We start from the raw sequence: 23900 nt of genomic DNA, 5'->3' as shown, positions 1-23900 counted from the left end.
GACTTACTATTTATACAGCAAGGCCCTAGTAAAATTGTGTAATATTTAACTAGGGTTCAATTATAAAAGTTACACATAAAGTTGAGCTGCCTTAATTCATGCATAAGAACACACAGGTGTTTCTTTTGGCTAAGTGTTCCGTGTTTTAAGTCATAAAATTTATCAAGGTGCTTATATGAAAATCCTAAAGATCATAAAAAAGAAATGGCTTGGAAATACATCATATGAAAAATATCACAAAGTATTTGAAAAGATTGATTTTAGAAACAGTTTGAATAGAGTATTTTAGGCATTTAGCATTATCTTTCCTTCAGCTGTTGAATCATCCTGTTATTTTTTTCCAACTGCTGATTTTGAATGAGTCTTAATACAATTTATAGAGGTTTTTTGAGCCTTTTAGGGGGAGGCAAGTACCAAAATGAGTTTGTGTTTCTTAAGAAAAAAAATTATATTGTAGCGACTTTTTGAAACTACGTTGGAAAGGCACTTTGAGACTGAGTTTGAAAGGCACTTTGCTAAATGTCTCCTGGCTGGCATTTGCTTTCTGTTTGCGCTCAGATCTGTTGAATCACGAGCAGTTCCAAAGGTTAGTGCAGACTTCATTAGGGTAACCTCATTTCAGAAAACTGAAAGTTAAAGTGAGGGTCAGAATTTTTTCGTGCAGTAAAGTTCAGGGTCTGCCTTGAAAGCTCCCCAGCGTGTAATTTGACAGTGAGCAGCCGTGTTTGTCTAAGAGGATTGGTGGCCAGAAATAAGCCACGGTGTCTAATGAGACCCAGGGACCGGCCGGGCAGGATGCCACGGCGTTTCTTGCGTGTGCCTTTCTCATAAGCAAAATGGCCTCATGCTGAAGAGGATGGTCTTAAAGTCTGAGGAATAAGAGGTCCGAGTGGACTTCTCGGACTGCATGGAGAAGATCTGAGAATGCCCCGGATTTTGAAATGAGTGAGAGTCTGGAGCTGTGATTTCCTGCAAGTCAGATGGGGAATGTCTGTGGATGTGTCAGGGCTGAGAAAGAAGAACAGTTTTTAGATCCTGCCAAAACTCCTTTGAGCCCTGAAAGATACCCTGCTGGAGGAAGAAGATACTTCAGAAGAGACACGACCAAGAAAACTGTAGGGGACGCAGCGTCAGTGGATCCCAACCAGGAACATGAAGGCAGAGGAGTCAGCATCCCGCCATCCAGAGAGCAGGCGGCCCCTCGGTCCACGTCCAGGGGGCTGGGGCGGGAGGGGTCTGCCAGCCCCCACCTCCCCCTGGAAGAGGGGCTTCCGCACGAGAAGACAGAAGTCCTACTCCTGCCCGGGGCTGCGAGCGGGGGGTCCCACCCTGCAAACACGTCTCCTGCCCCACATGGTGAAACACAAGTAAAAGTGAGTGACCTCCAGGAGAGGCTCTCAGAAGACAGCGCTGCGTCCCGGGCGGAGAGGAAGAAACATTTGGCTGATGTCAACACGAGGGAAATAACATTCCAGAGAAGAGCTGATGTTTTTTCTTCCCGAAAGGCAGCCAGCTTAAGTTCCATTCCCCATGGTGCAGAGACAGCCCTTGAAGAAAGTGGATTTTCTGAAGCCCCAGCCAAACACCATAGCAGGGTTCAAGGAAAGCAAAATGCGGGGAGATTTTGCCCACATGCCACACACTGTTTCCGGTTTGAACAAAAGAGATGTCACTCCCTCGGTACTGATGTGTCCTTTGCTTCCAGAGACACAGATGGAAATGAGGTAAGTGTAACGGGACCCTGAGTTTAACGTGTAAATCAGGCCTCCAGACGCCCCCGCCTGACTGAGGTTCTGCAGTCTGTCCTTTGTAAAAGTTATTTTCCTGTGAAAGCTATTTTTATGTGAAAGCTGTGAAGTTCTGGGTGCAGTGTATTTTGTAGCCTCAGGTTTGATTGTTATGATTTTATTTTTTGGTGATACCCACATTCTTTAATCACATCTGTATTTCAAACCCTATACATTTTTGTTAGGGTTGGAAGACTTAGTAAACCCCTGCTCTAAGAGAATGCACATCTTTTGAATTTCCGTTGTTTGTGTTTTTTGACTTTTCCTAGGGAATAGCCTTTGGGGACAGAAGTTTAATCCCAAAGCAGTTATATAAACAGCAAGGACCTCCTGTACAGAACAGGGAACTATATTCAATACCCTGTGATTGCCTATAATGGAGCAGAATAGGAAAGGAATATATATGTATATGTATAACTGAATCCCTATGCTGTACACCAGAAACTAACGCAACATTGTAAACTGATTATAATTTAAAAAAAAAAGCAATATGACAAGATAATAGCTGGGGTGAGGATGTAACTCAATGGTAGAGCACATGCTTAGCAGGCATGAGGGCCTGGGTTCAGTTTCCAGAATCTCCATTTAAATAAACAAATAAACAAACAAACCTAATTATTACCCACCCCCCCACCCCCCAAAAAAAATCCCAAGACAATAGCTTCATGACACAGGTAGTGGGAGACAGTATGTTATCAAGCAGTACTGACTTGCTGATCTGTAAGCTTGAATAGCCAGAGTCTGGGTCTCAACCAGTTTCCATGCAGAGGGACACTCACATAATTGCTCTCAGTTCTGTGCGTGTGTGCGCGCATGTTGGGGGTGGCAGACACAGATGAAAACTGCCCAAATCTACTCTGTCCCTTTGCTACGTGAGTTATTCCCCCCGGCCCCTGTCTAAAATCAGAAGTCCCTTGGGCAGCGAGCGGGTCATATTATTTGAGTATGACTCAGACACAGACTGCCAGGAAGTGGCGATCTTTTTTCCTAACACGGACATTTAGCTTTAGACAAATTCCTTCGCTGAGGTTTTTCCTCGTCAGCGAATGTTTCTTTACTTGCTGGAGAAGTGCGTGACTCAGGCAGCCTCCCCGACGTGTTAACTAGTTGGCAGTTGGTGGCTTTTTCTTTAAGCTGATCCTGACTCTGCCTTTCACCCGAAGTGGGTGATGTGATGTGAAGCATTCATGACAAGGTCATCGCTGGGCAGGGCTCCTTTGCCCAGTGCTCCGATGTTTTATTAGAGTCAGGTTGCGGGATCACCCTTGGCCACGGTTGCTGGTCCCCGGAGGCCGGCTTCCGTTTGTATACACCGCCACGCCTGGCCACGGTTATGTCATCGTTCTATTTACATTATACAGTGGTTACATTTAAAAAAGAAAGCATCTGCTCTGTGCCAGGACCTCTGTAGGTCTGGCATGAAGGTCAGAGCCAAAGGCAGCCGCTTGGCTGCTCTGTGTTTATCTGTAACCACGAGCCTTGCTCACGTGTTTTCCATCTGTTTTCCTGCAGAATTTGGCTTCGAGGAAGCCTTAATTGTTTTCATTGGTGGAAACTCTTAAAATCTGTTTCCTAAGTGGCATGTAAGCCTCCCCCCTCTGCCCCCCACCTTTGTATTCTCCTCATGCCAAGGATTTTACCCCTTCTTTCTCATTTGTGTGTCTAATGATTTTTGAAACGTCAATGGAAAATACACGTGAAAGTAAGTCGTCAACCTGTCAGGCAGATTTGTTCAAGGATCGTGATGCAGAGGCACTTAGCGGAGCCTCACGTCGCCCAGGGAGACGCTGAACGGGATAGTCCTTATTTTATCTGAGGAGCTGAACGTCTCACTTCCCTGTGGTCCAGATACAGACCATTCTATGGCAAATAGAGTTGGACCAACAGCTGAGCTGTTCCTCCTAGTGACTTTTCCCCATCACCTTGGAGGGGCTTGGCTGCTTGACTCTGCTTAATTAGCTTCCATTGGACGGTGCACGGCGCTTTTTATCTTGCATGGGAGTCTGCATTTTTCACTGCAGAATTAGATGCAGTTCCTTAGTATTCCTAGCATGCAGTTCCCTCCTCAGTGTTACAGCCCACAAATGGCCTGTTAGCCAGCATTCCTTTGCAGGATCTTGTCCCTTCAGTGTCTTACGATATCTTCCCTATCTGAGCCATTTTAATCACATCCATTTGTGTGCAGGGTGGGGCTCAATGTTTTTTGAGTTAATCTCCAAGTGGATTAGTGTACAATTTTTGGAACGTATCTTCACCTTTGACTTAGTTCAGGTTTCTGACTTGAACTCCCCTGCTCCTGTGATATTTGTCCTTCTTAGTCTAGGTGACCAGACCACCTCCTCCTCATTTATTTATTTGTTGGTATGTTTAGATCAATATTCAATATTTTATTTTTAGTTTTTAGCCTTCTTTCTTCAAGAAAGACCATGCTAATTTATTTATTTTAAATTGAGGTATAGTCCGTTACAATGTTGTGTCAGTCTCTGGTGTACAGCATCGTATTTCAGTCACACATACACATACATATATTCCTTTTAATATTCTTTTTCATTATAGGTTACTACAAGATATTGAAATTAGTTCCCTGTGCTATGCAGTAGAACCTTGTTGTTTATCTGTTTTATATATGGTAGTTAGTATCTGCAAATCTTGAACTCCCAATTTATCCCTTCCCACCCCTTTCCCCCTCTGGTAATCATAAGTTTCTTTTCTATGTCTGTGAGTCTGTTTCTGTTTTGTAAATATGTTCGTTTGTGTCATTTTTTTAGATTCCACATGTAAGTGATATCATACGGTATTTTTCTCTCTTTCTGGCTGACTTCACTTAGAATGACAATCTCCAGGTCCATCCCTGTTGCTGTAAATGGCATTGGTTTGTTCTTTTTCATGACTGAGTAGTATTCCATTGTATATGTATACCACAGCCATCTCCTCTTTAATCATTGCCATGGTAAGCTGACCTCGAGCAGCCCTCCAGGCTCAGGGATTCTGTGGAGGTGGCTCAGCCGGCCCTGCCTTGGGGCTGAATGTACTGACTGTAAGTCTCATAGCATGTTGTCTCTTCAGTAGGGTAAGGAGGTGTAAGTAAAAACAGAAATATCTCAGACTTGCCTGTTGCTTTGGAACTGAAAAAATGCTTTCAGACACATTGTGTCTTTCGGTCATCCTAACAACTGTATTAAATATGCCAAATAGATAGCTCCTCTTTTAGGGAATGAAGAAGTAGAAGCTCAGGTTAAATAGCAACCTTAAGGCAACACAGCCAGTGGGAGTCGCTGAGTTTAACCACGGCCCAGCATCCTACTTTCATCCACTGTTAGAGTTTGGAAGGAGGTTGCTGCGAGCTTGGAGCAGGGGTGACGTTTCTAGGAGCTGGTGTTCACCTGTGGAGAATGCGTGTTATCAACAGAGGTGGAGAGGTGGCCACGTTTGGGGATGGGGAGCAGTGAGCTCATTGTCTGCACCTCCTTCAGGGACCCCGCTTTATCTGACTTGTGACAGGGTCTCCTGCCTCTGCCCTCGAGCCCTTCCCACAAAGCTGTCTTCTTCCATTAGTTGCACAAACCCCACCTCTTCCCAGTCTTGTTATGTTGATCTCAGCAAAGGTGATCGTCTTCTCTGTTTATCAGGTGTTGGTTGCCTACGTGACCACATGTGAGTGTCACCTAAGGAGCATTTAAAAGGTACAGGTGCCTGCATGTTGGGATCAACCCACGATCCCAAATCAGGGTGGGGCTGCATAGGTGGTTCTGATGGTCTAGACTGCAGCTCAGCACAGTGCTTCTATGAGCGGACCCCCGGGTCCCTGCAGTGGAGTCTTCTCCAGATGATGCCTTTTGAGACCACCCTCCTCCTGGTTTAACTGGACCAGAATGTCTCCTGGTGGCACGTGCATGAACACTGCATGTGTTTTAGGCACCCTCTCACGTGTTTCTTGAAAACACACTGAATTCTGAGAACCAGCTTCACCCTTGCTTAGCATTTCCCACCTCATTCTCTTCTCCACATTGGTTTTCTGGCATGCGGTGTGGATCACGGGCCCTGGGCAGGAGGAGTGAGTTCTCGCCAAGCTTTGCCGCTGGAGAGCTGTGTGCCTGGGGTGTCATCTTTGCCTCTCCGGGTCTCAGCTTCATCTTCCAGAAAAGGAGGATGCTGGACCTGACGATGGTACCACGAGTGATAGTAATGGTCCTTGTGGAGTCCTACCACGTGCCAGACGCCCCGCCGTTGTGTTTAACCGTCCAGTAACGGTTCTGTTGTTAGCTCCATGGACAGAGAAGGAAACGGAGCCTCAGGAGATGTAAATGACCCACTCAGGTCACCCAGCCCGTACCTGGGAGAGCTTGGGTCTCAGCCGGGATTATCCACCTGAGCTGAACTCTGAACTGACGCGGTCCCCCGCCCCACCCCACATACGTCCCTTTCAGTTTTAAATTTCTACGAGGCCACGTGTGTCACTGCACACCTTTTTGTTTAGTGTTCTCACCCCTTCCTCCCTCTCTCCCTTCTTTTATTTCTCTACAAACATATTATTGTACCGGTTACATATTGAACCAACACGCAGCACTTATATCCCATTGTGCGTTCATGACAAATGGCAGGGACCATGGCTGTAACCTTAGTCGCCTGAAAGTTAGGCTTTGGGGGTGATGATCATGGATACCGTTGTCTTCCCTTATTTGTAAGGGATATGTTCCAAGACCCCCAGTGGATGCCTGAAACTGTAGATAGTACAGAACCCTATATGTACATACTGTATTTTTTCCTATGCATACATACATACCATGATAATCTATAAATTAGGCACAGCAGGAGAATATCTGAATAGCCAGTGCCACTACTCCTGCACTTCGGGGCCACGATTAAGTAAAATAAGGGTTCCGTGAACACAAGCACTGTGGTACTGTGACAGTCTCACAACCGAGGTGGCTACTGAGTGACTAGTGGGCGGAGACACTGGACCGAGGGACGGTTCACATCCCAGGCAGGGAGGGAGCTGGACGGTGTGAGATGTCATCACGCTGCTCAGAGCTGCGCACAACTTAAAATTTAAGAAGCCTTTATTTCTGGGATTTTTCATGTTGTGTTTTCAGACTGTGGTTGACCGTGGGTCATCGAAACTGCGGAAAGCCAAACTGTGGATAAAGGGGGACTGTCTGCTGTAATTTTAACTTCCTGCTGCCTCATGTTGCCATGTTAACTCCTGAAACTGACCTGTTTCATGTTCCTTTTCATCCTTTGGAGAATTGCAGTGAAGGGGGCAGGGACGTAAAGGAGAGAAGCCAAGGAGGGAAGGCTGGGGGAGGAATGTAAATATTGTACAAATTCCATTGTCAGTACCTGAGTGTTGAAGGGCTGGATATTTTCATTAATTGAGTTTCATGTTATAAAAACTTAAAATAATTGAGAACCATCTCACAATGTTAGATGATATGATAACATTCAACCTCACTGAATTGTAATATTTATTCAATACTTTTTTTCTTTAACCAAGTCTTCTATGACTCTTAGGCTACAGAATCTTACTTGGAATTCAAGGACTAGGATAAAATCTAAATGTTCCTGGTTTTCTGGGGTAGCTTGGCTCTGCAGATCTTGAGAGCAAAGGTCATTTGGTTTACTGTTGACTCATTAACTCATTCTTTCTGAACCATTTCATCTTTTTTTAGTGAAAATGCATTTACTGATTTTTAAAAAAATTTTAGTCATCGTTTGGATGTCGTAAACAGTTTGTGAAACTTTAGTTGTAAAATTGTTGTGTAGAATTTGGCTATCAGCATTCGGACGACTCTATCTTTTCAGGTAAAGGAAGGATGTGCAGAAGTTTAAAATCCTTTGCTGTGCAAGGGAAATAATTGTACCTATGTTAGTTTACCCTGGTATCTGAATAAATAAGTGAGCATTTGCTAAAGATAGCCATCAAGTTAGAAATTAGCACAACTTCATCAACTTTTTTTGCGTTTAAAACTCTATTGAACTTTGCTTTTAGGGGAGCGATTTTTTTTAACAGCATAGAATTTTCAAAATCCGCATGCTATCTTTGCAGTTAAGAAATATTGTGTGGAGCATTTTCACACGTTTTTGAAACTTGGAAGCAGCCACTAAAAATCTGTTGATTACATTTGTTTCTGCCAAAATAGTTAAAACATCCTTGACGAGATTGTCTTTGGATGCAAACATCCTGGCTTGGAAATAGTTGTCTGTTTTGACAGATTCAGTATGGGATTTGCTTTTTGTCTGACTGCAGTGTCAAGAAGAATGAGCCAAAGAGTTTAAGCACGAATCCTTGCCCCAGTGCAGGTGCCTCCACTCCCCGTGGGGCAGGCGCCGTCCTGAGCCCTGTGTGCACATCCACTTAGTTTTTCAACATCTCGATGAGAGGAAACAGAGGCGTAGTTGGTGGTGGGTCAGGTCACTACCCTCCAGGTCCTGGGTTCAATCCCCAGTCCCTCCATTAAAAATAAATAAAAGTTGTAAAATAAAATAATGATGGAAATGTCAGGTATCTTGATTGTGGTAGTGGTTTCATAGGTACATACATCTATCAAAATTCACCAAATTGTACATCTGAAATATATGTAGTTTACTGTATAGAAATTATACTACAATAAAGGTGTTAAAAATAAGTCAGTAAATAAACCTAATTACCTCCACCCACCTCAAAAAAACCCTCCAGAACTAGAGTATAAACTCTTCTGTTTATTTCGACAAAAATATATGAAGGAATTGAAATTCCTTTGATAACACTAACCCTTGGGACAGTAGGGGTTTTGTGTTCTGCAAGGAAGCTTGTTGGACAGGCTGCTACTTCCATAGCCTGTGTGTCCCTTAAATCAGTTTTTGCATCTGTAAAATGAGCTGATTCACTGAGAGATAAAACTCTTCTGAACTCCCGATTTATCCCTTCCCACCCCCTTCCCCCTCTGGTAACCATAAGTTTGTTTTCTATGTCTCTGAGTCTGTTTCTGTTTTGTAGTTAAGTTTATTTGTGTCCTTTTTTTTTTTTTTAAAGATTCCACATGAAAGTGATACTATAGGGTATTTTTCTCTTTCTGGCTTAATTCACTTAGAATGATGATCTCCAGGTCCATCCATGTTGCTGCAAATGGCATTATTTTATTCTTTTTAGTGGCCGAGTAGTATTCCATTGTATAAATATACCATAACTTCTTTATCCAGTCATCTGTTGATGGACAATAGGTTGTTTCCGTGTCTTGGCTGTTGTAAATAGTGCTGCTGTGAACATTGGGGTGCATGTCTTTTTGAATTATAATTTTCTCCAGATATATGCCCAGAAGTGGGAAGGGATAAATGGGGAGTTCGAAATTTGCACCACTTGGGGCGTGATGGAAACGTTAGCTGTCTTGACCGTGGCGGTGCTTTCCTGGGTGTATATACATCTATCCAGATTCATCAGATTGTACATCTGAAATATGTGTAGTTTATTGTACAGGAATCATACCACAATAAAAGTGTTTAAAAAAATTTCTTCCAAAATTATTGTAGGGAGTTGCTGTAGATGTGGCAGAGAAAAAAGGACTCAGGAATAGGAACTCCTAAGTTGAGAGGCTTAAATTTTTTTCCCTACAATTTGATGAATTCTAGCCTCTCCAAGCTGAATTTCTTTTGTTTTCTTCACTTCAAAGATGTTGCCTTTTGCAGTCGTACACACAGATTATTCAAATAGTCAATTTAATGAGACGTTTTAATCTTTTCCATAAGTTACTGTTATTTAGAAATTTTTTAAAAGTTGCATTGCTTGCCTGGCATAGGAGGAAATAAAATGCAAATGTGAGTCACCTCTTAGGGAGCGTGTGACTCATCGGTGGAAGCTGGCAGTCGTTGTGGACTCCCTGCATGCCAGAACTGTGACCACATCTGTAAAAACAGAGTGTCGCTGTCACCCAGTGGTCCGGTGGCATTGGCTTTGCTCAGAGGACTTTCCGGTTTGCAGCCTCAGCTCCCCTCCGGCGCAGTGAGGCATTTGCAATTCACTGAGCAGTGAGCGGGTCACCCTGCTGTCGGCAGTGAATGAAATCACAGTGCGCTCTGAGATGGATTCGCGTGGGCTTGTCTCCTTTTGCTGGAAGGACATTTCAAGGCTCATGTACTGTGTCAGGTTTATGAAATTGTTTTACAAAAATTATTCCGATGAAGCTTAGGTAATGTTGGGCTCTCACTGAGGAGTCTCTGCTGGGCACTTCTGTGCGGTGGTCCAGGTGTCCTGTGATTATCGGATGGTGAGGTTCTTGGAAATGATTGACTTTCTAAGATGACAAGGTTTACATGAGAGGTTAAAACTCATTCATACCAGTGAAAACATGACATGTGATTCTGGTCCTCTCTCTCTCCCTCCATCCCTCCCTCCCTTCCATCCTTCCTCTCTCCCTCCCTTCCATCCTTCCTCTCTCCCTCCCACCCTTCCTTCTTTCCTTCCCTTCCCTTCCTTCCTTCCATCCTCCCTCCCTTCCTTCTTCCTTTCCTTCCGTCCTCTCTCCCTCCCTCCCTCCTGCCCCTTATTCAGCAGATAATTACTGAGCATCTAGCCTGTGCCCGTTGGACAGAGTAGAGAGAGAATGTTTCAAGGGGAGAAGGAGCTTGGAGAGAGGACCCTAGGAGAGAGGGCATGTGTGGTCCACGTGGTTTGTCCACATGGTTTGAAGTCCACGTGGTTTGATCGTGGACTAGAAAGAGAGTGGCTCGAGTCTGGACCCACCAGCCGAGACTGAACTGGAGTTGTGTGTCTGCGGAGTAAGGAGCAGCTGAGTCGGGAGGGGAGCGGAGGGCATGCCTCCGTGCGGCGAGACTAGCCAGGAGACTGTCACTAGTCCAGACACGGAGGCTTCGTTCCAGAAGAAGGGGGGAGCTCTCCCGAGCCCCATGTTATTCTAGGTCTGTCCTGTGTCTTTTTTTTTAAGACTTTTTTTTTTTACTTTTTTGCTTGTTTTATGAGGCAGAGGTAATTATGTTTACTTATTTATTTATATTTGGAGGAGGCACTGGGGATTGAACCCAGGACCTCGTGCATGCTAGGCATGCGCTCTACCACTTGAGCTGTATTCCCCACCCCCTTCCCCCATGTAACTGTGTCTTAAAAGATGTTGGTGTTGACACCGGAGACTAGAGGAAGTGGTCCAGAGTAAAGATAATGGTTTCTTCATCTCAGTCGTTGGTAGTGGGGAAAGGGAGGAAACGGGGCTCTTAGAAGACCCTCTTCTCCCTTGAGGACAGGCTTGGGGCAGCTAACGCACCCCTGGTGTTGGGAACTTTTCCCCCGGGTTTGTGGGACCCTCGCAGGTGAGCATGTATTTGGCAGGACAACTCGGCACTCGTGAGGCCGTTTAAGAAGACTTGGAGCAACTCATCCTTTTAGGCTTTGAGTTCCAGCGCTGGTGTCTTCGGCTCCCAGATTGCAGAAGCCCAGTGATCTGCTTGTTTGTGGGAATTTACTGTGTTCTTCAGCGGTGTGCTGAGCCTGTGGCCCTGGAGGCTCTCTGAGGCACGCGGTCAGGGCTGCCCAGTGAAACTAGCTCATCTTTGATTCACTGAGAGCAGGCCTGGGTCTGGCAATGTCCACTGGGGTCAGGAATTGAAGTTTCCTGTGTTGGAATCCAATAGCCAGTCCCTGCGCCCCCACCGCCAGCCTCTCCCGCAGCCCCTGCACCCTCTTCTTCCAGTTTCCAGTTCCAGTTCTTAGGGTTTCCATCAGAGGATGCTGTCCCAGCTCGGCCAAGAGCGAGGAGCGGGGGCAGCAGAGTTGTGCGTGAGGCTGGAGGGGCCATGGGCAGAGAGGCGAATGGAGGAAAGGCTGTGAGGGCTTTTGCTGTTGGTAGCAATTTTTTGTTTGTTTTCAGTTTTTTTTATTCCAGTTTTTTAAAGAGTATTTATTACTATTTTTATTTATTTATTTATGTATTTTGGGGGGTGTAATTAGGTCTGTTTGTTTGTTTGTCTATGATGGAGGTGCTGGGGATTGAACCCAGGACCTTGTGCCTGGTCAGCACACACTCTACCACCGAGCTATACCCTCCCCCCTCTTTTTATTTAAATTCCAGCTTTTGGTCTTGCTTACATGGAGTGAAAAGACAAACAGAAATGGTGGCCTCTTTATTCTCGGGGCCATTTCTTGTCCACCTTGTATGGTGGGACCCCTAGGTTCCATGTTTTACTCTTTGGGGGAGGAAAGGACATTAGACCCTGGCAACTCAAGCAGAATAAAGATTTGGCCTGTGCGTTGTCTGTCTGTGTAGCAAAGAGTATGCCAAGCGTGGGCGTTTGCTAATTTCCTTTAACCCAATTACCATCTTCTTATGGGAGTGGAATGAGTTGTATCTGATAATAAAAGTAAATTGAAAGCAAAAAAAAAAAAAAAAAAGTAAACTTGAAGCAGCGTCTGTGATCCACTGCTAACTGGTATTTCACATTTAAAGCAGCTAAGCCTGAAAAAAGGTCAGTGAAGTCGCCTGTTCAGTTGAAAAGTTAAAATAAGCCACAAGAATTTTTTTGAATATCAGTAGACTTGGAAGCTCTTGAGTTGCAGACCAAGACATTACAGTTCATACGAACCTCAGGTTTCTGACAGCGAGACTCAGTTCTGGAGGAGGGTGGAAGCTTTCCTGAGGTATCACTTTAGACCCATCGCGATGGTGTCTTAAAAGATACTGTTGAGACTGACATGGGTGTGCACTGGACTTACGACACGGAGGCGTCTTAATTCAAGCGTGTTGACCTCCTCCCATCACCCTCTCCTTGGACTTGGGGGAACTAATGCTAGATATTTGTTCTTTTAACACATTGCCAAAATAAATTTTTGAGAAGTGTGGTCAGGTATATCATTTCTATTGTGTAAATAGGAAGCAGACACACACCTGCTTTTAGGAGTGGGGTGGTTTTGCTGGTCGGGGACCGCATGTCCAGCGCAGGTCAATAAGCCTCTCCTCCCCGTGTGGGACCCTGGCGTGTATGGTAAAGAGGAAGGAATGCGGATGTCCTGATGGTCTGGTGAGTTAACGCAGGTTCCCAGAGTGCCCAGCTCATTCATGGAGTCCTGGGTTCACTGGGCATTTACTGAGCGTCTAGTATGTGCCAGGCGCCAGCTGAGGTGGGCACCGTTAGTACTGAGAGGACCAAGACCCTTTTATTTTTGTGTGTTTAGGTTTTAATTTTTAATTTTTAAAAAATTTAAATATATTTTTATTGAAGTATAGTCAGTTTACAATGTTACGTCAATTTCTGGTGCACAGCACGATGTTTCAGTCATACAGGAGCAGACATATATTCGTTTTCATATTCTTTTTCACCGTAAGTTACTACAAGATACTGAATATGGTTCCATGTGCTCTACAGTACAAACTTGTTTATCTATTTTATATATATTAGTATCTGAAAATCTTGAACTCCCAATTTATCCCTTCCCACTCCCTTCCCCCCGCCAGTAACCATAAGTTTGTTTTCTGTGTCTGTGAATCTGTTTCTGTTTTGTAAGTAAGTCCATTTGGCTTTTTTTTTTTTTTTAAGATTCCATATATAAATGATATCATATAGTATTGTTCTTTCTCTTTCTGGCTTACTTCACTTAGAATGACATTCTCCAGGTCCATCCATGTTGCTGCAAATGGCATTATTTTATTATTTTTATGGCTGAGTAGCATTCCATTTATATATGTATCACAGCTTCTTTATCCAGTCCTCTGTTGATGGACATGTAAGTTGTTTCTGTGTCTTGGCTGTTGTAAATAGTGCTGCTGTGAACATGGGGGTGCAGGTGTCTTTAAGACCCTGTTCTTTTGAATATATTTGCGCCTCTTAGAGGGAGAATGGGACACACCGACAGGTAATAGTGATGTGCAGATGTGCTGTTGTCGTAACAGGACGCACGTGCGCCGCAAGCACTGGGGATGATGGAACATCTCACGCAGACCCTGGAGGTGGAGTCAGCGAGGCTTCTCCAGGAGAAGGGGGAGTGGAGGGGCAGACGGAGCAGGGAGGGTGTTCTGCAGGGACAGGAGGTAGAAGCCGTGTGGCTGGGCATGAGGAGTTTTTAGAGGGGGTGTGGAAGGGGAGGGAAGAGAGATGTGGCTGCTTGGGGTGGTGGGACCCACTGGATGCAGGTGCAGGCGGGGAAGAGGCATCAAGGGTGACTTCAGATCAGACCTTTGATTTGGGGGCAGCTGGGTGAAGGTGGGGCCTTTCTCTGGGCTAGGAATACGGAAGGAAGCATGGGCTGGGGCCAGAGAAAGTCAGCTTGAAGAGATGGTGAGATGCCGCAAGGTTGTTAAGGGTAGCAGCCCTGAAGCCTGTAGGTTCAAGTTCAAGTTCTCCTTTACCTGTCAGTAGTGGTGTGTGAACTTGAGCGAGGCGTGTGGCCACTCTGTGCCTCTCTCACGTTTATAAAATGAGATTCACGTTGTGAGGATGGTAAGAGGGCATACGCGTGAAGTGCTCTGCACAACGTCTGACTAAGTGCTTTGTCAGTGGTTAGTTTCACAATTTCAACAGAGATATTTGCTAGGGAGTTGGAAGTTACAGATCTTGAGTTTTGGGGAAGGTGTGGGTGGGAGGTCAGGATCTGGGAGTCTGCAGTGTGAAGGGGGTGGTCAGAGCCAGGGCAGGAGCTGCGATTATCCCTGGGAAAGCGAGAAAGGAGGGCTGGGGGCGGAGCCCCGGGAGCGGCATTAAAGGGTGGGCAGCGGGGGGCTGGCCAGGACGGCAGGAGAGTCAGGGAGGAGTGACCCCCAGGGACGCATGCCTCAGCGAGATCAGGTTCAAACTGGAGGGGCTGGACTCCTTGTCCACGTTGTCTTTCTGTCACTGGACTGGAAGCTCCGTGAGGATGGGCTGTGACCCAGCCTAGCAGTGGTGCAGGCAGACACTCGTGAGTGTCCTTGAGTTAGTGAGACTGTAACGGGGAGGTGACAGCTGACCCCCACGACATGGTTCAGTGCCCGGTCTCCTCCTGAACCCGTTCCTCTGTTACGTTCCACAAACGATCTGATTTCCGTCCTTATTGGGAAAACGGAGCATAGAGCAAGAGCTCTTCCCTTTTGTCTGGTCACCTCCTTCGTTTTCGTGGAGGGACTGGCATTGGAGCGAAGTCTCAACAGCGTGAGGCGTAAAGATCATGAAGATGAAAAATTACGGACTGTTTTTTTCCAGTTGCTTCACAGAGGAGAGAGAGAGACGGTGATAAGTGCGGAAGGAAGGGAGTTGATGAAAGTAATTTATTTAAATTTGTTTTAGGGTGGAAGAGACTCGGGCAGTTTTACATACTGAGAGCAAAGACCCAGATGAGGGGGTGAACTGATAGCGAGACCCCCAGGAGGTGGGGGGGGGTCACAGGAGCGGAAGCCTGGTTCACGGCCAACAGCGTGTGATGTTCTCTCTGTAAAGAAGGAGACGCGAAAGTGATGCTGAACGTGGAAGAAGAGGTGGTGGGGTAGGAGTTTCAGCAAGTGCTGAAGCACTGACGGAGAGACTGGGAGGGACAGACACCCAGCCGTCCAGGACACGGAGGAGGATGGCCGGGGCGCTTGGAGAGCCGGGCCGGATCAGACCTGGGACTCACGGAGGCAGTGGTCCATGGCTGGTGCGGCTTTCTCTACACCAGTTTTTACCGCGGGCAAGGGTGGAGACGGCGTACCGCGGCCGTGATCAGGTTGCGGTTTGGCTGAGTGGTGGCAGCGTCAGGACAGGGTGTGAGGGAGCTGAGGGTATCCAAGTGATGGGTTGCGCGGAACCGAGCGGATAGAGGAGGAGGTGGAGATACAGCCAGGCTCAAAGACTGGGGCACAGCTGGGCCACTCGAGGAACATGAGCTGTCGACGGGCCTGCCCGTTGGTTTAGGTGGAGGCAGGGAAAGCACGTACTAGAAGAACAGGACCCTGCTGTCGGAGGTTAAGTCCCCGAGGTGGGCTCGGTCTGGTTCCAGGCTATGAGATGCAGGATGCGCCAACGGTCCAAGTGGAGAGAAGACAAAGGGTGGGGTGAGGATGGGGTGCTGGATGGAGCCGGGTGCATGCACTCTGCCTGGTGTCTGACCTTTGGGGAATGTGGGCATCATTTTGAGAAGGTGAAGAAGGTGGCCCCCAAGATGGCCTGCCAGGTGGAAACGCGTCTTTGTCCCCTGGGGTAAAGGTGTGAAAACGACTGGTTTTGCATCATTGGGGGAGTTAGAAAACTCTTGCCCTGCCTGTGGGCCTGGTGGTGTCTGGGGCTTGGGTTAATGCAGTGGGGAGACCTGCTTCGTTATAAAGGTAGATGCAGTGCACGCACGGTCTTGAAGGGGGAGGAGACTTTGTTTCCCATGGAATAGATCCTTCTGGAAAGTTGGGAGTGGAGGTCAGCTGGGTCAGGAGAGCTGAAGCAGAGATGAAATGCGGCCAGAGAGGCTCAGTGGCAGGAAGAACTTGCCCTTGGGTGGCAGCCAGCAGTGACCTGGATGAGAGGAATGAGGGCTTCGAGTTTCTGAAAGGAACTCGGGTTGAAAGCATTTTGTTTGTGTTTGATGCTTGCTGACGGATTGTCGGGAGGAGGCTGAAAGCTGCAGATCCTGCTAATGAAACTGCAGTGGAAGAAGCTAGTATTTGTTGTAGGGATTTTCTGCCTGCCGCGCACTGTGCTAAGCCCTTGCTGGGAATTATTTTATCCAATCTTTAGAACCGCTCGGGGAGGTAGACATTTACTTATTTATTTTATTTAGATGTTTATTATTTGGAGATGGTTGTAGATTTACACTCAGTTACAAGAAATAAAGCGGTGGGGAGAGGGGATAGCTCAGTGGTAGAGTGCATGTTTAGCATGCATGAGGTCCTGGGTTCAATCCCCAGTACCGCCATTAAAAAAAAAAAAAAAAGAAAAAACAAAAGAAAAAGCAAAGAAAAGAAAAAAGAAGAAAAAAAAGGAGAAGAAAAAAGGAAAAGAAAAAACAAGAAAAAAAACCCAAGAAATAATGCAGAGATATCCTGTCTATACTTTATGCAATTTCCCCTCGATGGTAACTAACACCTTCCAGATCACGGAACAATGTCACAACATGGATACAGTACTGACATTGATACAGTAAAGACAGAAGTCACTTCCGTCACCACAAGATGACCACGAGTCATGTCAAGGTGCCCTTTTGTAGCCACATCCACCTCCCTCCCACCCCCATTCTCACCATAACCCCTGGCAACCATCTGTTACCCATTTCTGTAATTCTGTCATTTCCAGAATGATATATACATAGAAGCATATATAACCTCTAAGATTGACTTTCCTCACTCAACAAAAGTTCCTGGACATTTATCCAAGTTGTTGCCTGTGTCAGTAGTTCCCTCTTTTTATGACTGAGTAATACTCCATTACAGATGTGGATGTAGACATTATGACGTCATCATTTAAGTTTTACAGATGAGCAAAATGGATTTTGGAGAGACAATGTGAGTCGCTCTTGGGTCATAATCCCGTTAATTGTTGGACGTGGGATTTAAACCCGGGCAGCAGAATTGACACCTTCTCTGATCTCTGTGTGCCTCCAGGATTTGAAGGGAGGAGTCTTGCTTACCTCCCAGAATCTGACCTGGCCTGCCATGGGTGGAGGCTTCATGCTACTTTGCTGAATGCTCACATTTTACCATAGGAGTCTTGAGTGACAGCTGCAGACTCACAGTGCTTAGCGTTTGATTTTAGTTTTATTTTTGGTGTCACCGTATCACAAAAAGTTTGACATACTCATATAGATAGTGGCTGATGGTAACACTGTATCTAAAAATGCCTTGATTTCCACGTGGGGGTAATACTCAAATAATTGGAAATCACAGGAGAAGCTGAAGGAGTTAACTTGTTACCCGTCTTTGAGATGTTGAAGTTTGGTTCCTAACAGGTTTGAATACACACTTTAAAATGATAGCCTTTAAAATAGCGTATCCATGCCTAATGGTCTCCTATAGTGTGTGTGAGAGTAACGTTCTGAAATTCCACTTCTGGGGACTTATTTAGTAAGAATGTATTATTTTCTAGGGGGAGGGTATAGCTCAGTGGTAGAATGCATGCTTAGCGTGCACGAGGTCCTGGGTTCAATCCCCATTACATCTATTAAAAAAGTGACTAAATAAATAAACCTAATTACCCACCCCCTAAAAAAAAAAGAATATTATTTTCTCCTGGTTGGTATGTAGCCATTTTCAGACCTCTAAACTCTTCTTCCTTAATATCCTTCCCCTGGTGTGCTGGGCTGTACTGCATCCTATTAAACTTACCTTTGGTCAAAATGAGCTGGCTTCCTTTGTCAATAGGAGCCACCTTTGTGACTGGACTAGTGTGGAATGTTCTTGACCCGGCAGAAACCAGTCCCCACCTCTGCCCAGCTATCATCCTCTTTATTTAGCTGTAAATACCACCCACATAGCTCCATCCAGCGTCCTCAGAGTTTCCAGAGGCAACTGATTTTTATAATCTGTCAAAGCTGTTGTGAAATTTTACCTAGGGGTTCAGCTTTTCATTTGCAGTCTCCTTGACTGGTTTCTCGGAACCTGGCTTGCCAAGATTTCAGTTGGCTGGAGGCAGCAAATTTAAAAACCTTATCTTTCACTCCTTTTCCTAAGAGAATCAGAAGACTAATAAAGCCAAGTTTTTTGCTTCTCCTTTTGTCAAAAAGAGTACTAACCACCACAGCAATAAAATGGCCAACAAATTGAGCGCGTACTTACCATGTGCCAGGCATGACTCTGGGTCCGTGTTGTTGAATTTTCACAACACAGTGATAACTGTTGTCAACCCAGTTTTACAGGCGAGAGTGTAGTCCTGGGGCAGGTGACTAACCTGAACATGGAGGTGGTGGGAGAGATGGGGTTTGGACTCCCGGGATGCGCCAGAGAGGCTTGGCAGTGTGATTCTAGGCTAGACTATCAGCTGGAAGTTGGGTAGTTTTCTGCTCTTTTCTTCCCCCATGTTAAAAAAAGAGAGAGAGAGAGATCCTTTACACATATATTGTATATAACATGTTTACACACACAGTTCTTTCCTGTGCCGTGGAGATTAGGACAGATTCCTAGGAGAGATATTGCTTTGAGACACCGCTCCACTTTCTTTCTTTCTTTCTTTAGCACCTTTATTGTTGTATGGTTCCTGTACAGTGAACTATACATACTTCAGATGTACAATTGGATGAACTTTGGTAGATGTATACGCCCACGAAACCACCGCCACAGTCAAGATAGCTCACATTTCCTTCACTCCCCAAGAGGTGCGAATTTCAGACCCCCAGTTTATCCCTTCCAACCCCCTTTCCCTGCTGGTAACTGTAAGTGTGTTCTCTATGTCTGTGACTCTATTTCTGTTTGTAAATAAGTTCATTTGTGTCCTTTTTTTAAGATTCTACATATAAGTGATACCGTATGAAATTTTTCTTTCTCTTTCTGGCCTGCTTGACTTAGAATGACAATCTCTAGGGACATCCATGTTGCTGCAAATGGCATCATTTCATTATTTTTTATGGCTGAGTAGTAGTCCATTGTGTGTGTGTGTGTGTGTGTGTGTGTGTGTGTATAATACCACAACTTATTTATGCAGTCATCTGTCGATGGACATTTAGGTTGTTTCCGTGTCTTGGCTGTTGTAAATAGTGCTGCTGTGAAAATTGAGGTGCATGAAACACTGTTCCACTTTCAAATCCTGGCCATCTATGGCTGTGGCTGGGAGGGGAGCTCCCATGGCAGGGCTGCCCTGCCCAGTACTGGATGGAGAGAGGCTGGTGGGCCTGTGTCCCCGCCCCCCAGGGGTTGCTGTCAGGGCTGGTGGGTCTGGTGTGGACTTACCTGCTGCTCGTCCCTGCTGCAGGTCCCCCGGGTTGGCGGGCCTCTGGCTCTTGTGGCCGCAGTAGGAGTAAAGGGCTTCCTGCTTGAGCCCAGCATCGCCCAGCGTAAAGGCTTTCTTTAGTCTGGATTTTGAAGTTTTCTACTTTCAGTTGCTTGACTGCCTGTTTGGACCTCTGCCTTCCATGTTGTATTTATAGTCTCTCAGTCTCTCAGACTTCAGACTGAAAAGAGTCTTTTTTCCCCCCAATTTTTAAAAATTGAAGTACAGTCAGTTACAATGTGTCAGTTTCTGGTGTACAGCACAGTGTCCCAGTCATGCATATACATACATAGATTCATTTTCATATTCTCTGAAAAGAGTCTTAAATGTTATCTGCTTCTGCCTCCTGCCTCCTCCTTGGTAGATAAGGATGCTGACTCACAGATGTGAAGTGACGCGTTCAAAGCTGTGAGACCAGTGTTGTGACTTCAGGGATTTTTTTTTCCTGCTGCAGGTTGAGCCCCTCCCTGCGCCTGGCTTCCTGGCTCTGTTTGCTCCTCCTGACCCTGGCTGCCCCCCCCCCCGGGCCCTCAACAGGGCTTTGTAGCCTATGCTGATTGAGGGAGCGGCTGTCCGTCGGTGTGAGTCCCAGTTTGGGAATCGCCTGTGGCGGCCTGCCGGGGCCACTGGGTCTTCATGCCATCATCCAGGTTAAGTAGGGCCCTTGCCAAAGGGCTGCTTGAGAAAACGCAAGTCGTGTGAACTGGTGACCTGTTTTATTATCATTTGATGGAAGAGACTTTTCAAAAAATTAGTGAATACAAAGTATAGAGGGAAGTCATTTTCTGGAGGGTTCATGTTGCGTAAGATGAGCGAGGACTCATGAGAAAATTAGACTTTAGGCCAAACAGCTCTGTAATGTGGTTCACTGGAGAGATGTGTTTTCCTTCTTTGTTCTTTACGCAGAACACCTGTTGGGTCCAATTCTGCTCTGCGGGCAGTAACGTAGGATCACTTTGTAGGCTCTACTTTGATCCATTTGAACGTGGTAAAACATTCGCTTAAGTTGTTTTAACAGATCTGATTAGTAAAGAGGAATGTGGAACTTTCAGTGTTGGGACGTTTCGATATGAAAAAAAACTGAGATGCTTGGGTTAAATCTGACTTTTCAATCTATTAACCTCTTTGAAACTCACTTCCCCTGTATGAGAAATGGGGAACATATACTCGGCTTACAACAAGGACGGAGTACAATAGCACTTGTAAAGTGCTTGGCACGTAGTAGGTTCTTAATCTACCTTAGCTTCCTTCCTTCCTAATGGTTTAACCTTTTTGTGTTATTACGTTCAGATATCTGATATCCATGTTACTGGAGAGTCGGAGGACATGTCCGCGAAAGAGAGACTGTTACTGTGGACCCAGCAGGCAACAGAGGGTTATGCGGGCATTCAGTGTGAGAATTTCACTACCTGCTGGAGAGATGGAAAACTATTTAATGCCATCATTCATAAATACAGGTATGGACTTGGTGTTATTTTTTTTTCCTTAGACAAATATGAGAAGTGTTTCTTTCATTTCTAAATTTAAAAATAAGCTATTATTATTATTATAAAAGCAATGCATGTGGAAGGCAGAACATTAACAAATACAGACAAGTAAAAAGAAAATCGACCGGAAGTCGAGCCTTCCGCCACCCTGGGCCTCCAGGTCTACTGGGAGTTGGACCTTCCGCCATCTTGGCTCCAACCAGTTTGCATCCTGTCTTCAGTGGCTGTGTCATTCCTTCCATGGTTGTGCCCTGCCTGCTTCCCTCCTGTCTTGAGGGAACTGGGTAGGGCTACACAGGATTGCTCTGTATTATTCCTTACAACTGCCTATAAATTTACAGTGATTTCATAATAAAACGTTCGATTAAAAAAAATCACTACGAGGGGAGGGTATAGCTCGGTGGTAGAGTGCGTGTGTAGCATGCATGAGTTCCTGGGTTCAATCCCCAGTGCCTCCATTAAAATAAATAAATAAATGTAATTACCCCCCCCCCAAATCAAAATAAAACAAACAAACAAAAATGTTTTAAAAAATCAGACACACAGAGCTATGGTACGTCTTTGGATTTTGCCGGTGACTTAGCAGACAGTAAACTCCGATACACACTCTACCAGGAGGGGACCAAGATTATATCTAGGGAGCTTTGATGGTTAGTGAGGTCAGGATTTAGTTCAGACTCAGCTCACAAGCTTCCAAATCATAGCCCCCTTGCCTAGTTACTCTAGTGAGTAGCCGGGTTTAACAGTGGCCAAGTTTGGGGTGGCAAACAGTTTCCCAGTAAGAACTGATAACCATGAGCTCTCCAGTTAACACTCACACAGCACTTACTGTCCTAAGCAGTTTACATGTATTAATTCATTTAACCCTCACAGCATCCATAAGGGAATCTTGTCCTCCACTGGTTACAGATAGAAATGAAACCAGAGTAAACACTTGCTTAAAGTCACCCAGCCAGCAAGTGGCAGACTTGGGATTCAAACCCCAGCACTTGGCTGCTGAGTCCACGCTCCTGTTGCCTTAGAAGAAGCTAAATCCCCAGAAAATCTTGGTTGGAAACGAAGTATTTCTTTTTGAAAAAATATTTTTCATTGAAGTACAGTCAGTTACAATGTGTCAGTTTCTGGTGTACAGCACAGTGTCCCAGTCATGCATATGCATGCATGTATTTGTTTTCATATTCCTTTTCATTAAAGGTTATTACAAAATACTGAATATAGTTCTCTGTGCTATAGAGAAGAAATTTGTGTTTTTTAATCTGTGTTTATATATAGTGGCTGAAACAATGTATTTCTTGATCTCAGTGATTTATCTTAGTTTTGCAAAGATTGTATCATGTTGTTGAAGAACTGGACCTCTTTGTAAATAGAGGCCTCGTACTGACAGACGTATTCGATTATGACAAAAATGATAGTCACTGGGATAGTTAATATTTTGACAACTTTCTGCATGTGAGGCATTCTGTTAAGGGCCTTCTGTTGCGTTACCTCCTTCACGTCTCCCAGAGACCCTTAGAGCAGGAGCTGCTGTTACCCACCTTTGCAAGTGGGGAACCTCAGGTTTGCCAAGGTGCAGAGCTAAGGTCTCATTCAGTCTGTTTGCCTGGAAACCCCGTCTCCCCTATTCTCTCCCTTTCTTCCTTTCGTTTCTCTCCCCTGCCTCCTCCCCTTCTCTCCCTCTTTTTTTTTTATTTTGGAGACTTTGACACCTAGAAACCTATAATGAGCCTCCCACGTGTCCACACCCGTGCCCCCTGTAAACATTGTAATAATCTGCTTCCTTTACAGAACAGCATTCCGTAGAAGTAGGTGTAGGCTGCTGAGTTAAAAAGAAAAATCAGGACACAGGGAACTATATTCAATATCCTGTAATAACCTTCAATGAAAAAGAATATGAAAATGAATACATGTATGTACATGCATGACTGGGACATGCTGCTGTACAGCAGAAACTGACACATTGTAACTGATTATACTTCCAAAAAAAAAAAAAAAAAAAAGACAAAAATTAGGAAAACCAGGATCGACTCGCCTCCACTTGTCCAGAATAAGGTGCCAGCTTCCCTTGAGTGACTCACTGCTGGGAGGGTTTCCTGGTACAGACATCGTGATGCTCGCACTGCTCTTCCCACGTGACTTTCTAAAACCCAAGCCCTCAGAAGGCTGGACACATTTGATACCCAGAATGATGAAACCTTAGCCTTTGAATGACAGTGTTTGGATGGTTAAACCGAAGGGCTGGTGCCGTGATGCATTTTGAAGGTGTGCCCTGATCTCTCCTTTTGAAGTTTTCTAGGTAGAAGCAAAACATTTAGAAGCCGGCTGTCCTTCTAAAATCACTGTCTCTTAAAAACCATGCTCTCTAGGCGTTGTCTCTTCAATACTCAGGAAGGATTAAGAGTACAAATTGGTATATTCCTGCTGTGTGTTTTTCTCCGAAGTACTTAAATGGGTCACTGCTGTGTCAAAGATCCTAAAATTTCCTGTTTAATTTAGTCACAGAGCTCACGTCACTTTAGGGGAGGATTTGGATCTTGCGAATGTTATTTGTCTTGAACTTTTCTTTGGGCAGAGAGATCGTTTTAGGAGGTTGTTTAGCGTTAACTTGGAACTTTGATTTCCTAGTGATTTGCTTTTCCTCTGTTAGAATTCGTGTAAAAATACTGAATAGCAGGTTTAAATACTTAAAAGATTTTTTCCTTGCTGAAGTTTTGTAAAATTGTCTTGTGCCAAAAATATTACTGTGGTTTCTTTTCTTGCTTTCTTTCTTTCTTTTACTATGGTTTCTTTTATT

The 23900-nt window shown here is 45.1% G+C and overlaps 1 protein-coding gene across 1 annotated transcript in view; it reads left to right on the top strand.

The window, feature by feature from the left end:
- DST (dystonin) overlaps positions 1 to 23900 on the top strand; it is a 436433-nt gene that overhangs the window by 222329 nt on the left and 190204 nt on the right. The window contains 1 exon segment of the mRNA XM_032463323.1: positions 20913 to 21079. Coding sequence (XP_032319214.1) covers positions 20913 to 21079 — 167 coding nt within the window.

Source organism: Camelus ferus, chromosome 20 (genome assembly GCF_009834535.1).
Source record: "Camelus ferus isolate YT-003-E chromosome 20, BCGSAC_Cfer_1.0, whole genome shotgun sequence".
Lineage (NCBI taxonomy): Eukaryota > Metazoa > Chordata > Mammalia > Artiodactyla > Camelidae > Camelus > Camelus ferus.
Note: the sequence above shows the minus strand (reverse complement) of the source record. Positions and strands in the feature narration are given on the sequence as shown.